General features: G+C 42.2%; 3 protein-coding genes across 6 annotated transcripts in view; all 3 read left to right on the top strand.

The window, feature by feature from the left end:
- Positions 1-13,348, top strand: part of LOC307236154 (protocadherin gamma-C5-like) — a gene marked incomplete at its 5' end in the record, with an annotated part of 315,288 nt that overhangs the window by 229,585 nt on the left and 72,355 nt on the right. For 2 of the 4 annotated variants that reach the window (XM_080008472.1, XM_080008468.1), the window contains one exon: positions 197-2,593. The exons of 1 other annotated variant lie outside the window; for it this stretch is intronic. In XM_080008472.1, coding sequence (XP_079864598.1) covers positions 197-2,593 — 2,397 coding nt within the window. Of the gene's footprint in view, positions 1-196; positions 2,594-10,546; positions 13,310-13,348 lie in introns of those variants that run through there. One more of the 4 variants, XM_080008471.1, reaches the window with a different exon arrangement.
- Positions 3,727-6,129, top strand: LOC307236162 (protocadherin gamma-A2-like; the record flags this gene model as incomplete). The annotated part of the gene is made up of 1 exon (XM_080008480.1): positions 3,727-6,129. One exon carries the CDS (start codon positions 3,727-3,729, stop codon positions 6,127-6,129), a length of 2,403 nt encoding a protein of 800 aa, XP_079864606.1.
- Positions 7,214-9,616, top strand: LOC307236161 (protocadherin gamma-A2-like; the record flags this gene model as incomplete). Its single annotated transcript, XM_080008479.1, has 1 exon — positions 7,214-9,616. The coding sequence occupies one exon, from the start codon at positions 7,214-7,216 to the stop codon at positions 9,614-9,616; it is 2,403 nt and encodes an 800-aa protein (XP_079864605.1).

Below are 13,348 nucleotides of genomic sequence, written 5' to 3'. Positions count from 1 at the left end.
AGATTTGCAGCAGAACCTCCCACGTAACCTCATTTTGTTCGATGGCAAGACGCAGATTGCTCTTTATACGACACGCACGCAAGGATATATGAAGCTGCGGCATTTTTTATATTTAATTCTCTGTCGAGTGTCGTATTTTTTACCGAACTGGATTTGGACTGCAAAGGGAATTTAACATCGAACCGCTGTAACAGAAATGTCGCAGGGAACAATGAAACGGCAAGTACTATTGTTCGTCTCAGTCCTTTCTCTGAGCTCAGTGTGCGGGCAGGTCAGCTACTCCATACCGGAAGAAATGGCGAAAGGTTCGTTGGTTGGAAACATCGTTCAGGATTTGGGGATTGACGTGAAAAGGCTCAAATCAGGAAACGCTCGAATCTACACGGGGAAAAGCGCCGAATACATGGAGTTGGATAAAGACAGGGGAGTGCTCCGCGTCAAGGAGAAAATAGACCGGGAGGCGCTCTGCGGACAGACGGCGCCTTGTGCTTTACATTTTCAGATTACCTTGGAAAGCCCAATGGAGTTATTTCCAGTGACTGTTGAGATCACAGACATAAATGACAACGCCCCCCTTTTTCAGAAAGACGAAAGAAAATTTGAAATCAGCGAGTCAGCGGTGGTTGGTTCTAAATTCATGTTGGAAAAAGCCATTGACTCGGACATCGGACGGAACGGGCTTCAGGGCTATACATTAAAACCTAGCGATAATTTCTCTCTTAAATTACATGGTCAAATTGACAGAAGTAAGAAAGTGGAAATGATTTTGCAAAAACCCCTCGATCGAGAGAAGCTAGAATATATTTCATTAATCTTAACTGCTGTGGATGGAGGGGAACCTCAGATGTCTGGGACCATGCAGATTTATATCACCGTTTTAGACGCGAATGACAATGCTCCTGTTTTCACGCAGCCTGTTTATAAGGCAAGTCTCAAAGAAAATGCATCCAAAGGAACATTTATTACGAAAGTCAGTGCGTCAGATGCGGACACGGATGTGAACGGAGAGATTACCTACGTCATCGGGAATAGTATGGATACTATTTCAAAGCTTTTCCACATTTCTCAGGAAGGTGAAATAACATTAGATGGTCAGATTGATTATGAAAAAGCAAAAAATTATGAAATTGATATAGAGGCAATGGATCGAGGAGGACTGTCAGATTCAAGTAAAGTGATAATTGATATTACTGACATCAATGACAACAGTCCTGTCATTAATATGATTTCCAAATCACAATCAATAGCAGAAGATTCACCTGCACAAACGGTGATTGCTATGTTGAGTGTGAACGATCCTGATTCAGAGAGTAATGGTCTTGTACAATGTGTAATTAATGAAAATATTCCGTTTACAATAAAAAGTACATCAGTGAGTTTTTACAGACTTATGACAGACAATGAATTGGATCGAGAAAAGGCTTCGTTTTACAACATCAGTGTGACGTGTTTTGATGAGGGAGTGCCTTCTCTCTCCAGCAGCGTCACTCTCACAGTGCAGATCTCAGATGTAAATGATAATGCTCCTGTATTTGAGAAAAGCTCCTACGAGATCTACATTGTTGAAAACAACGTACCAGGCCTTTCTGTTTTCACAGTGAAAGCAGAAGATTCTGATTGGAACCAGAATGCTCGAGTTTCTTATTTACTAGAAGACTCTGCAGTCAATGGAATTCCCATCTCCTCATATGTGTCTGTTAGTGCTGACAGTGGAGTCATCCATGCAGTGCGCTCTTTTGATTACGAGCAAATTAAGGATTTCCAGTTTCGTGTCAAAGCCCAGGATGGAGGCTCCCCTCCACTCAGTAGCAATGTGACAGTGAAAATAATGATTCAAGACCAGAATGACAACCCCCCTCAGGTTCTGTACCCAGTCCAGACCGGTGGCTCTCTGGTGGCTGAAATGGTTCCTCGTTCAGCAGATGTGGGCTATCTGGTCACTAAAGTGGTGGCTGTTGATGTGGACTCTGGACAGAACGCCTGGCTCTCCTATAAACTGCAGAAAGCCACAGACAGAGCGCTGTTTGAAGTGGGTTTACAGAATGGAGAAATAAGAACTATCCGCCAAGTCACTGATAAAGATGCTGTGAAACAAAGACTGACTGTTGTAGTGGAGGACAACGGACAGCCCTCTCGTTCAGCTACAGTCAATGTTAACGTGGCGGTGGCGGACAGCTTCCCTGAAGTGCTCTCAGAGTTCACTGACTTCACACATGACAAGGAGTACAATGACAACCTGACTTTTTACTTAGTTCTGGCTTTGGCTGTAGTTTCCTTTCTCTTCATCACGTGTTTAGTGGTGATTATATCAGTGAAAATATACAGGTGGAAACAGTCTCGCATCCTGTATCATCCCAGTCTCCCGGTGATTCCATATTATCCACCACGTTACTCCGACACTTTGGGATCAGGGACTCTGCAGCATGTGTACAATTACGAGGTGTGCAGGACGACTGACTCCAGAAAGAGTGACTGTAAGTTTGGCAGAGCTGCTAGTCAGAACGTTCTGATGATGGACCCCAGTTCTACAGGGACGATGCAGCGAATACAGAGTGAAAAGAACATCCTGGATGAACCAGACTCTCCACTAGAGGTTAGATCGCTATTTTCTATAAACTGTAACAACATCAAATCAGTTCCTCTTTGTTTGTAACTCCTGCTTCCTTATCACTGAAATTCAGCACCGTGGACAGCGCTTTCGATTTGATCTGCTTGCTTGCTTGTCAACACCGAGTGAAAAACATAGACTGCAAGAAAATATAGCTTTAACTTCCTATTCAATATTTTTCTATATATTTAAATATAATATTTTCGGGATCAAGGTAGATGTAGCCGCTGTGGCCTTATTCGATGGCTGTGTATGAACAAAGTGTTTCAGGAAAACAAAACAAATGCCATCGGCATATTTATCTTTAGCCACGTCAGTCACATCTCTTACAACTGACATGTAGTGAGATTCCTGACTGCTGCATCTTCTCGTAAATCCACACATTTTCACATTATAATTCATACACAATTCAAAACAATGTGTAGAAAATACTGAAGAACAGCAATTACTTGTCTTATTTACACATTTAACCGTGGTTTCTTCAGTCATACTCATACAGTATATTCACTCTCTCAACACAAACCCTTCTCATCAACAAATCATTTTGATCATTTGAACCATATGGTGCCACGATATTCAGTTAATAAAAACAAAGAACATCCAAAACTGTGCTTTGCTACTGTAGATCCAATATATTTGTTCTTCATAACACTTTAAGGTTGACATATGATATGACCTACTATATGATGGATTCAATTATGTATTCGTTTTGGAGAAAATTTATCTTTTATTTGGGATGCACTATTGTCCTAGTTTCATTTTGATATGGGGCCAACAGTTGATATAAATGTGGTTGATGGAGATCTATTATAATTGGCATGTTAGTCACATTGAGGTGATTTCTTTTTTCTGTAGTTTCGTTTTCTAAACTCATCGGGACGCTGTTGACCAGTGTCTGACAGTTAACGAATAGATTTGCAGCAGAACCTCCCACGTAACCTCATTTTGTTCGACGGCAAGACGCAGATTGCTCTTTATACGACACGCACGCGAGGATTTATCAAGCTGCGGCATTTTTATTGTTTTTTTGTTGTCTGTCGTTCTGTGGATTTACGTGTTTTTTACCGAACGGGATTTGGACTGTAAATGGAATTTAACATCGAGCCGCTGTAACAGAAATGTCGCAGGGAACAATGAAACGGCAAGTACTATTGTTCATCTCAGTCCTTTCTCTGAGCTCAGTGTGCGGGCAGGTCAGCTACTCCATACCGGAAGAAATGGCGAAAGGTTCGTTGGTTGGAAACATCGTTCAGGATTTGGGGATTGACGTGAAAAGGCTCAAATCAGGAAACGCTCGAATCTACACGGGGAAAAGCGCCGAATACATGGAGTTGGATAAAGACAGGGGAGTGCTCCGCGTCAAGGAGAAAATAGACCGGGAGGCGCTCTGTGGACAGACGGCGCCTTGTGCTTTACATTTTCAGATTACCTTGGAAAGCCCAATGGAGTTATTTCCAGTGACTGTTGAGATCACAGACATAAATGACAACGCCCCCCTTTTTCAGAAAGACGATAGCAAAATTGAAATCAGCGAGTCAGCGGTGGTTGGTTCTAAATTCATGTTGGAAAAAGCCATTGACTCGGACATCGGACGTAACGGGCTTCAGGGCTATACATTAAAACCTAGCGACAATTTCTCTCTTAAATTGCATGGTCAAGCTGATGGGAGTAAGAAAGTGGAAATGATTTTGCAAAAACCCCTCGATCGAGAGAAGCTAGAGCATATTTCATTAACCTTAACTGCTGTGGATGGAGGGGAACCTCAGATGTCTGGGACCATGCAGATTTATATCACCGTTTTAGACGCGAATGATAATGCGCCTGTTTTTACGCAGCCTGTTTATAAGGCAAGTCTCAAAGAAAATGCATCCAAAGGAACATTTATAACGAAAGTCAGTGCGTCAGATGCGGACACGGATGTGAACGGGGAGATTACGTATGTTATCGGGAATAGCATGGATAGTATTTCCCAGCTTTTCCTCATCTCTGAGGAGGGTGATCTAATATTAGATGGTCAGATTGATTATGAAAAAGCAAAACGATATGAGATTGATATAGAGGCAAAGGATCGGGGAGGACTGTCCGATTCAAGTAAAGTGATAATTGATATTACTGATATCAATGACAACAGTCCTGTTATTCATATGATTTCCAAATCACAATCAATAGCAGAAGATTCACCTGCACAAACGGTGATTGCAATGTTGAGTGTGAACGATCCTGATTCAGAGAGTAATGGTCTTGTACAATGTGTAATAAATGAAAATATTCCGTTTACAATAAAAAGTACATCAGTGAGTTTCTACAGACTTATGACAGACAATGAATTGGATCGAGAAAAGGCTTCGTTTTACAACATCAGTGTGACGTGTTTTGATGAGGGAGTGCCTTCTCTCTCCACCAGCGTCACTCTCACCGTGAAGATCTCAGATGTAAATGATAATGCTCCTGTATTTGAGAAAAGCTCCTACGAGATCTACATTGTTGAAAACAACGTACCAGGTCTTTCTGTTTTCACAGTGAAAGCAGAAGATTCTGATTGGAACCAGAATGCTCGAGTTTCTTATTTACTAGAAGACTCTGCAGTCAACGGAGTTCCCATCTCCTCATATGTGTCTGTTAGTGCTGACAGTGGAGTCATCCATGCAGTGCGCTCTTTTGATTACGAACAGATAAAAGATTTCCAGTTTCACGTCAAAGCCCAGGATGGAGGCTCCCCTCCACTCAGTAGCAATGTGACGGTGAAAATAATGATCCAGGACCAGAACGACAACCCCCCTCAGGTTCTGTACCCAGTCCAGACCGGTGGCCCTCTGGTGGCTGAAATGGTTCCTCGTTCAGCAGATGTGGGCTATCTGGTCACTAAAGTGGTGGCTGTTGATGTGGACTCTGGACAGAACGCCTGGCTCTCCTATAAACTGCAGAAAGCCACAGACAGAGCGCTGTTTGAAGTGGGTTTACAGAATGGAGAAATAAGAACTATCCGCCAAGTCACTGATAAAGATGCTGTGAAACAAAGACTGACTGTTGTAGTGGAGGACAACGGACAGCCCTCTCGTTCAGCTACAGTCAGTGTTAACGTGGCGGTGGCGGACAGCTTCCCTGAAGTGCTCTCAGAGTTCACTGACTTTACACACGACAAGGAGTACAATGACAACCTGACTTTTTACTTAGTCTTGGCTTTGGCTGTAGTTTCCTTTCTCTTCATCACGTGTTTAGTGGTGATTATATCAGTGAAAATATACAGGTGGAAACAGTCTCGCATCCTGTATCATCCCAGTCTCCCGGTGATTCCATATTTTCCCCCACGTTACTCCGACACTTTGGGGTCAGGGACTCTGCAGCATGTGTACAATTACGAGGTGTGCAGGACGACTGACTCCAGAAAGAGTGACTGTAAGTTCGGCAGAGCTGCTAGTCAGAACGTTCTGGTGATGGACCCCAGTTCTACAGGGACGATGCAGCGAATACAGAGTGAAAAGAACATCCTGGATGAACCACACTCTCCTCTAGAGGTTTGATTTATATTTTCTATACATTTAAAAACATCAAATCAGTTCTTCTTTGTTTGTAACTTTTGCTTCCTTATCACTGAAATTCAGCACCTTGGACAGAGGTTTCCATTTAATCTGCTTACTTGCTTGCCAGCACTTTGTGAAAAACATAGACTACAAGAAAATATAGCTTCATCTTTCTACTCTTTATCTTTCTATATATATCTCTGCTGCCTTATGCAATGGCTGTGTATGAACAAAGTGTTTCAGGAAACAAAGACAAATGCCATTGCTATATTTTCCTTTATCCACGTCAGTCACATCTCATACAACTGACATGTAGTGAGATTCCTGACTGTGCTTCTTCTCGTAAGTCCACACATTTTTACATTATAATTCATACACAATTCAAAACAGTGTTTAGAAAATACTGAAGAACAGCAATTACTTGTCTTATTTACACATTTAACCGTGGTTTCTTCAGTCATACGCATACAGTAGATTCACTCTCTCAACACAAACCATTCTCATCAACAAATCATTTTGATCATTTGAACCACATGGTGCCACGATATTCAGTTAATAAAAACAAAGAACATCCAAAACCGTGCTTTGCCACTGTAGATCCAATATATTTGTTCTTAATAACAATTTAACATATGATATGACCTATTATATGACGGATTCAATTATGTAGTTGGTTTGGAGAAACTTTATCTTTTATTTTGGATGCACTATTGTCCCAGCTTAATTCTGATATGGGGCCAACAGTTGATATAAATGTGGTTGAAGGAGGTCTATTTTATTTGGCATTATGGTCACGTTGAGGTGATTTCTTGTTTCTGTAGTTTCGTTTTCTAAACTCATCGGGACGCTGTTGACCAGTGTCTGACAGTTAACGAATAGATTTGCAGCAGAACCTCCCACGTAACCTCATTTTGTTCGACGGCAAGACGCAGATTGCTCTTTATACGACACGCACGCGAGGATTTATCAAGCTGCGGCATTTTTATTGTTTTTTTGTTGTCTGTCGTTCTGTGGATTTACGTATTTTTTACCGAACGGGATTTGGACTGTAAAGGGAATTTAAAATCGAGCCGCTGTAACAGAAATGTCGCAGGGAACAATGAAACGGCAAGTACTATTGTTCGTCTCAGTCCTTTCTCTGAGCTCAGTGTGCGGGCAGGTCAGCTACTCCATACCGGAAGAAATGGCGAAAGGTTCGTTGGTTGGAAACATCGTTCAGGATTTGCTGATTGACGTGAAAAGGCTCAAATCAGGAAACGCTCGAATCTACACGGGGAAAAGCGCCGAATACATGGAGTTGGATAAAGACAGGGGAGTGCTCCGCGTCAAGGAGAAAATAGACCGGGAGGCGCTCTGCGGACAGACGGCGCCTTGTGCTTTACATTTTCAGATTACCTTGGAAAGCCCAATGGAGTTATTTCCAGTGACTGTTGAGATCACAGACATAAATGACAACGCTCCCGTTTTTCAAAAAGACGAAAGAAAATTTGAAATCAGCGAGTCAGCGGTGGTTGGTTCTAAATTCATGTTGGAAAAAGCCATTGACTCGGACATCGGACGTAACGGGCTCCAGGGCTATACATTAAAACCTAGCGATAATTTCTCCCTTAAATTACACAGTGACGTTGATGGGAGCAAGAAAGTGGAAATGATTTTGCAAAAACCCCTCGATCGAGAGAAGCTAGAGCATATTTCATTAACCCTAACTGCTGTGGATGGAGGGGAACCGCAGATGTCTGGGACCATGCAAATTTATATCACAGTTTTAGACGCGAATGACAATGCGCCTGTTTTTACGCAGCCCGTTTATAAGGCAAGTCTCAAAGAAAATGCATCCAAAGGAACACTTATAACGAAAGTCAGTGCGTCAGATGCAGACACGGATGTGAACGGAGAGATTACCTATGTAATCGGAAATAGCATGGATAGTATTTCCAAGCTTTTCCACATTTCTCAGGAAGGTGAAATAACATTAGAGGGTCAGATTGATTATGAAAAAGCTAAAAAATATAAGATTGATATAGAGGCAATGGATCGGGGAGGACTGTCAGATTCAAGTAAAGTGATAATTGATATTACTGATATCAATGACAACAGTCCTGTCATTAATATGATTTCCAAATCACAATCAATAGCAGAAGATTCACCTGCACAAACGGTGATTGCTATGTTGAGTGTGAACGATCCTGATTCAGAGAGTAATGGTCTTGTACAATGTGTAATTAATGAAAATATTCCGTTTACAATAAAAAGTACATCAGTGAGTTTCTACAGACTTATGACGGACAATGAATTGGATCGAGAAAAGGCTTCATTTTACAACATCAGTGTGACATGTTTTGATGAGGGAGTGCCTTCGCTCTCCAGCAGCGTCTCTCTCACAGTGCAGATCTCAGATGTAAATGATAATGCTCCTGTATTTGAGAAAAGCTCCTACGAGATCTACATTGTTGAAAACAATGTACCAGGCCTCTCTGTTTTCACAGTGAAAGCAGGAGATGCTGATTGGAACCAGAATGCTCGAGTTTCTTATTTACTAGAAGACTCTGCAGTCAGTGGAGTTCCCATCTCCTCATATGTGTCTGTTAGTGCTGACAGTGGAGTCATCCATGCAGTGCGCTCTTTTGACTACGAACAGATAAAAGATTTCCAGTTTCACGTTAAAGCCCAGGACGGAGGCTCCCCTCCACTCAGTAGCAATGTGACTGTGAAAATAATGATCCAGGACCAGAACGACAACCCCCCTCAGGTTCTGTACCCAGTCCAGACCGGTGGCTCTCTGGTGGCTGAAATGGTTCCTCGTTCAGCAGATGTGGGCTATCTGGTCACTAAAGTGGTGGCTGTTGATGTGGACTCTGGACAGAACGCCTGGCTCTCCTATAAACTGCAGAAAGCCACAGACAGAGCGCTGTTTGAAGTGGGATTACAGAATGGAGAAATAAGAACTATCCGCCAAGTCACTGATAAAGATGTTGTGAAACAAAGACTGACTGTTGTAGTGGAGGACAACGGACAGCCCTCTCGTTCAGCTACAGTCAATGTTAACGTAGCGGTGGCGGACAGCTTCCCTGAAGTGCTCTCAGAGTTCACTGACTTTACACACGACAAGGAGTACAATGACAACCTGACTTTTTACTTAGTCTTGGCTTTGGCTGTAGTTTCCTTTCTCTTCATCACGTGTTTAGTTGTAATTATATCAGTAAAAATATACAGGTGGAAACAGTCTCGCATCCTGTATCATCCCAGTCTCCCGGTGATTCCATATTATCCACCACGTTACTCCGACACTTTGGGGTCAGGGACTCTGCAGCATGTGTACAATTACGAGGTGTGCAGGACGACTGACTCCAGAAAGAGTGACTGTAAGTTCGGCAGAGCTGCTAGTCAGAACATTCTGATGATGGACCCCAGTTCTACAGGGACGATGCAGCGAATACAGAGTGAAAAGAACATCCTGGATGAACCAGACTCTCCTCTCGAGGTTTGATTGCTATCTATACATTTTAACAATATCAAATCAGTTCCTCTTTGTTTGTAACTCTTGCTTCTGTGGCACTAAAATTCAGCACCTTGGACAGAGGTTTCCATATGATCTGCTTACTTGCTTGCCCACACTGACTGAAAAACGTAGACTGCAGTACAATACTGTCCTCTTTCTATTCTATATTTTTCCATATCTTTCGATATAATTTTTTTCGGGATCAATATAAATATATCACAAAGCAACAACATGTTTTGTCTGTTAGGCCTAATTCAATGGCTGTGTCTCAACAAAGAGTTTCTGGTCACAAAGATAAATGCTATCTGTATATTTACCTTTAGCCACGTGACAGTCACATCTCATACAGCTGACATGTAGTGAGATGCAGGACTGCAGTATCTTCACATAAATCCACAAATCCACACTCTCCCATTGAGGTTAGAATGTATTTTCTTATTAATGTTAACTAAATCAAATGTTTTCCATTTTGTTTCAAACGATGGCTTTCTGGTCACTGGAAACCAGCACCTTGGACAGCGGTGTCCATATTATCTTCTTATTTGCTTGCCCACACTTGGGTTGTGGTAACTGCTGCATGTAGTTATAGTACTATCTTATTTTGGCTATACATACAGTTGTTCGTTTAGGTTGCTATTGTATTAAAATGTACACTTTTTCCAATTTGTTCAACGCTATTTTCAGCACTCTTACTGGGTGTCATGACATTTCACTGCATAAAGGTATGACCGCATGTATATGTATGTGACAAATAATCACTTGAACTTGAACTTGAGCTTGACAGCGACAACAAGTGTTGTACTGAATGTTCAACTGGAGCGGTAAGGTCACGTAATGTCCTTTTCTTTGGTAGATTTGTTCAAATATAACGTTCCATCTATTTCAATGTTAAAATTCAAGCCTTTCAAAAATGAATAAATAATAACCTCGAAAGGCTTAAGCACAATGGCCTGTAAAAAGGTGAAAACAGCACCTTCTGTTCCGTCATAAGGCATGCAGTCATATTTCCTGTAGTATTGCATTCTGGACTCTTAGTGCCGCTATTGGCCAACGTGCTGCTCCTGGTGGAGACGCTGGAGACGCTTTCTTTCAACACAGACGCACAAAGCTCCCGTGCGGATAAGAAAGGACAACGGACACGGGGAAACCGCCTGTCTGTCGAAATTGCTGGACTTTTGGAATTTAACCCTTAATTTCCGTGCTTCCTGGGATTACCTCTGAAGGACATTTTCCAAAAAAAAAAAAAAAAAAATTATAATCGCTTTTGTCGCATTCGGAATGGCTGGGGGGAAAACAATGGGACGGCAAGTACTGTTGCTCATCTCTGCCTTCTGTGTTTGTGCAGTGATCGGGCAGGTCAGTTATACCATTCCCGAGGAAATGGCGACAGGTTCTTTAGTCGGTAATATAGCCCAAGATTTGGGGTTAGATATGAGAAGACTCAAATCGGGAAAGGCTCGTATTTATTCGGGTGGTGGTACAGATTACATTGAACTCAACCGAGAACGGGGTGTCCTCCTCATAAAAGGCAGAATAGACAGAGAGGCGATTTGTAGAAAGGCGACGCCATGTGCTTTACATTTTCAGATTATTTTAGAAGATCCCATCGAATTTTACAGTGTAGCCGTCGAGATCACCGATATCAATGATAATCCGCCATCCTTCGAGAAGGGTGAAATGAGATTTAAAATAAGCGAGTCGGCCGGCAGCGGATCAAAATTTGTTTTGGATAGGGCTATGGATTTAGACGTTGATAAGAATGATCTGCAAGATTACGTTCTCAAGCCATCCGATCATTTCGCCCTTAAATTTCTCAGTCAAGGAGATGGATCAAAAAATGTCGAGATGGTTTTACAGAAACCTCTAGACAGGGAGAAAAATGAGCATATCTCCTTAATTTTGACGGCCGTGGATGGCGGCGAGCCAAGAATGTCCGGAACGATGCAAATTTTTATCACTGTGCTTGATGCAAATGATAATGCACCGGTCTTTACGCAGCCTATATATAAAGCTACTGTGTTTGAAAATTCTCCTAAAGGCACTGTGGTGACCACCGTCAGTGCATCCGATGCAGACCATGGTTCGAATGGAAAAGTAAAATATTCAATAACAAATACTATGGATAATGTAAGACAGATGTTTGAGGTCAATGAGGAAAGTGGGCAGGTGGCTTTAGTTGGAAATATTGACTATGAGATGGCACAAACCTTCCAAGTGAATTTGCTTGCAAGTGATGATGGGGGCCTCACAGATTCTTGCAAAGTTATTGTAGACATTATTGATGTGAATGATAATAAGCCAGTTATTAATGTAATGTCAAAGTCAAATGTAATATCTGAAAATGCCAAATCTAACACCGTTGTAACAATAATTAACGTCCAGGACCAGGACTATGGTGAAAATGGCAAGGTTAATTGTGCCATAAATGAAAACATTCCTTTTATTTTAAAAGCAGCGTCAAATAATTTCTTCAGTTTATTGACAGAAAGTGACTTAGACAGAGAGCAAGAATCTGTGTATAATATCAGTGTGATGTGTTCTGATATGGGAGTCCCTGCCCTCTCCAGCAGCATCACACTGAATTTGCAGATCTCAGATGTTAATGATAATGCACCCGTTTTTGAAGATAACTCATATGACTCTTATATTTTAGAGAACAACACACCGGGGCTATCCATATTCACTGTAAAAGCCAAAGATGCCGACTGGAAGCAAAATGCCAGAGTTTCCTATTTACTAGAGGAGTCCTTAGTTAATGGAGTTCCCATCTCCTCATATGTGTCTGTTAGTGCTGACAGTGGAGTCATCCATGCAGTGCGCTCTTTTGACTACGAACAGATAAAAGATTTCCAGTTTCACGTTAAAGCCCAGGATGGAGGCTCCCCTCCACTCAGTAGCAATGTGACAGTGAAAATAATGATCCAGGACCAGAACGACAACCCCCCTCAGGTTCTGTACCCAGTCCAGACCGGTGGCTCTCTGGTGGCTGAAATGGTTCCTCGTTCAGCAGATGTGGGCTATCTGGTCACTAAAGTGGTGGCTGTTGATGTGGACTCTGGACAGAACGCCTGGCTCTCCTATAAACTGCAGAAAGCCACAGACAGAGCGCTGTTTGAAGTGGGTTTACAGAATGGAGAAATAAGAACTATCCGCCAAGTCACTGATAAAGATGTTGTGAAACAAAGACTGACTGTTGTAGTGGAGGACAACGGACAGCCCTCTCGTTCAGCTACAGTCAATGTTAACGTGGCGGTGGCGGACAGCTTCCCTGAAGTGCTCTCAGAGTTCACTGACTTCACACACGACAAGGAGTACAATGACAACCTGACTTTTTACTTAGTCTTGGCTTTGGCTGTAGTTTCCTTTCTCTTCATCACGTGTTTAGTGGTGATTATATCAGTGAAAATATACAGATGGAGACAGTCTCGCATCCTGTATCATCCCAGTCTCCCAGTGATTCCATATTATCCACCACGTTACTCCGACACTTTGGGGTCAGGGACGCTGCAGCATGTGTACAATTACGAGGTGTGCAGGACGACTGACTCCAGAAAGAGTGACTGTAAGTTCGGCAGAGCTGCTAGTCAGAGCGTTCTGATGATGGACCCCAGTTCTACAGGGACGATGCAGCGAATACAGAGTGAAAAGAACATCCTGGATGAACCAGACTCTCCTCTAGAGGTTAGAAATATATTATTCATGTTTAATTACTACATGGTT

This window comes from Zeus faber (genome assembly GCF_960531495.2).
Source record: "Zeus faber genome assembly, chromosome: 10".
In the NCBI taxonomy this organism is placed as follows: domain Eukaryota; kingdom Metazoa; phylum Chordata; class Actinopteri; order Zeiformes; family Zeidae; genus Zeus; species Zeus faber.
Note: the sequence above shows the minus strand (reverse complement) of the source record. Positions and strands in the feature narration are given on the sequence as shown.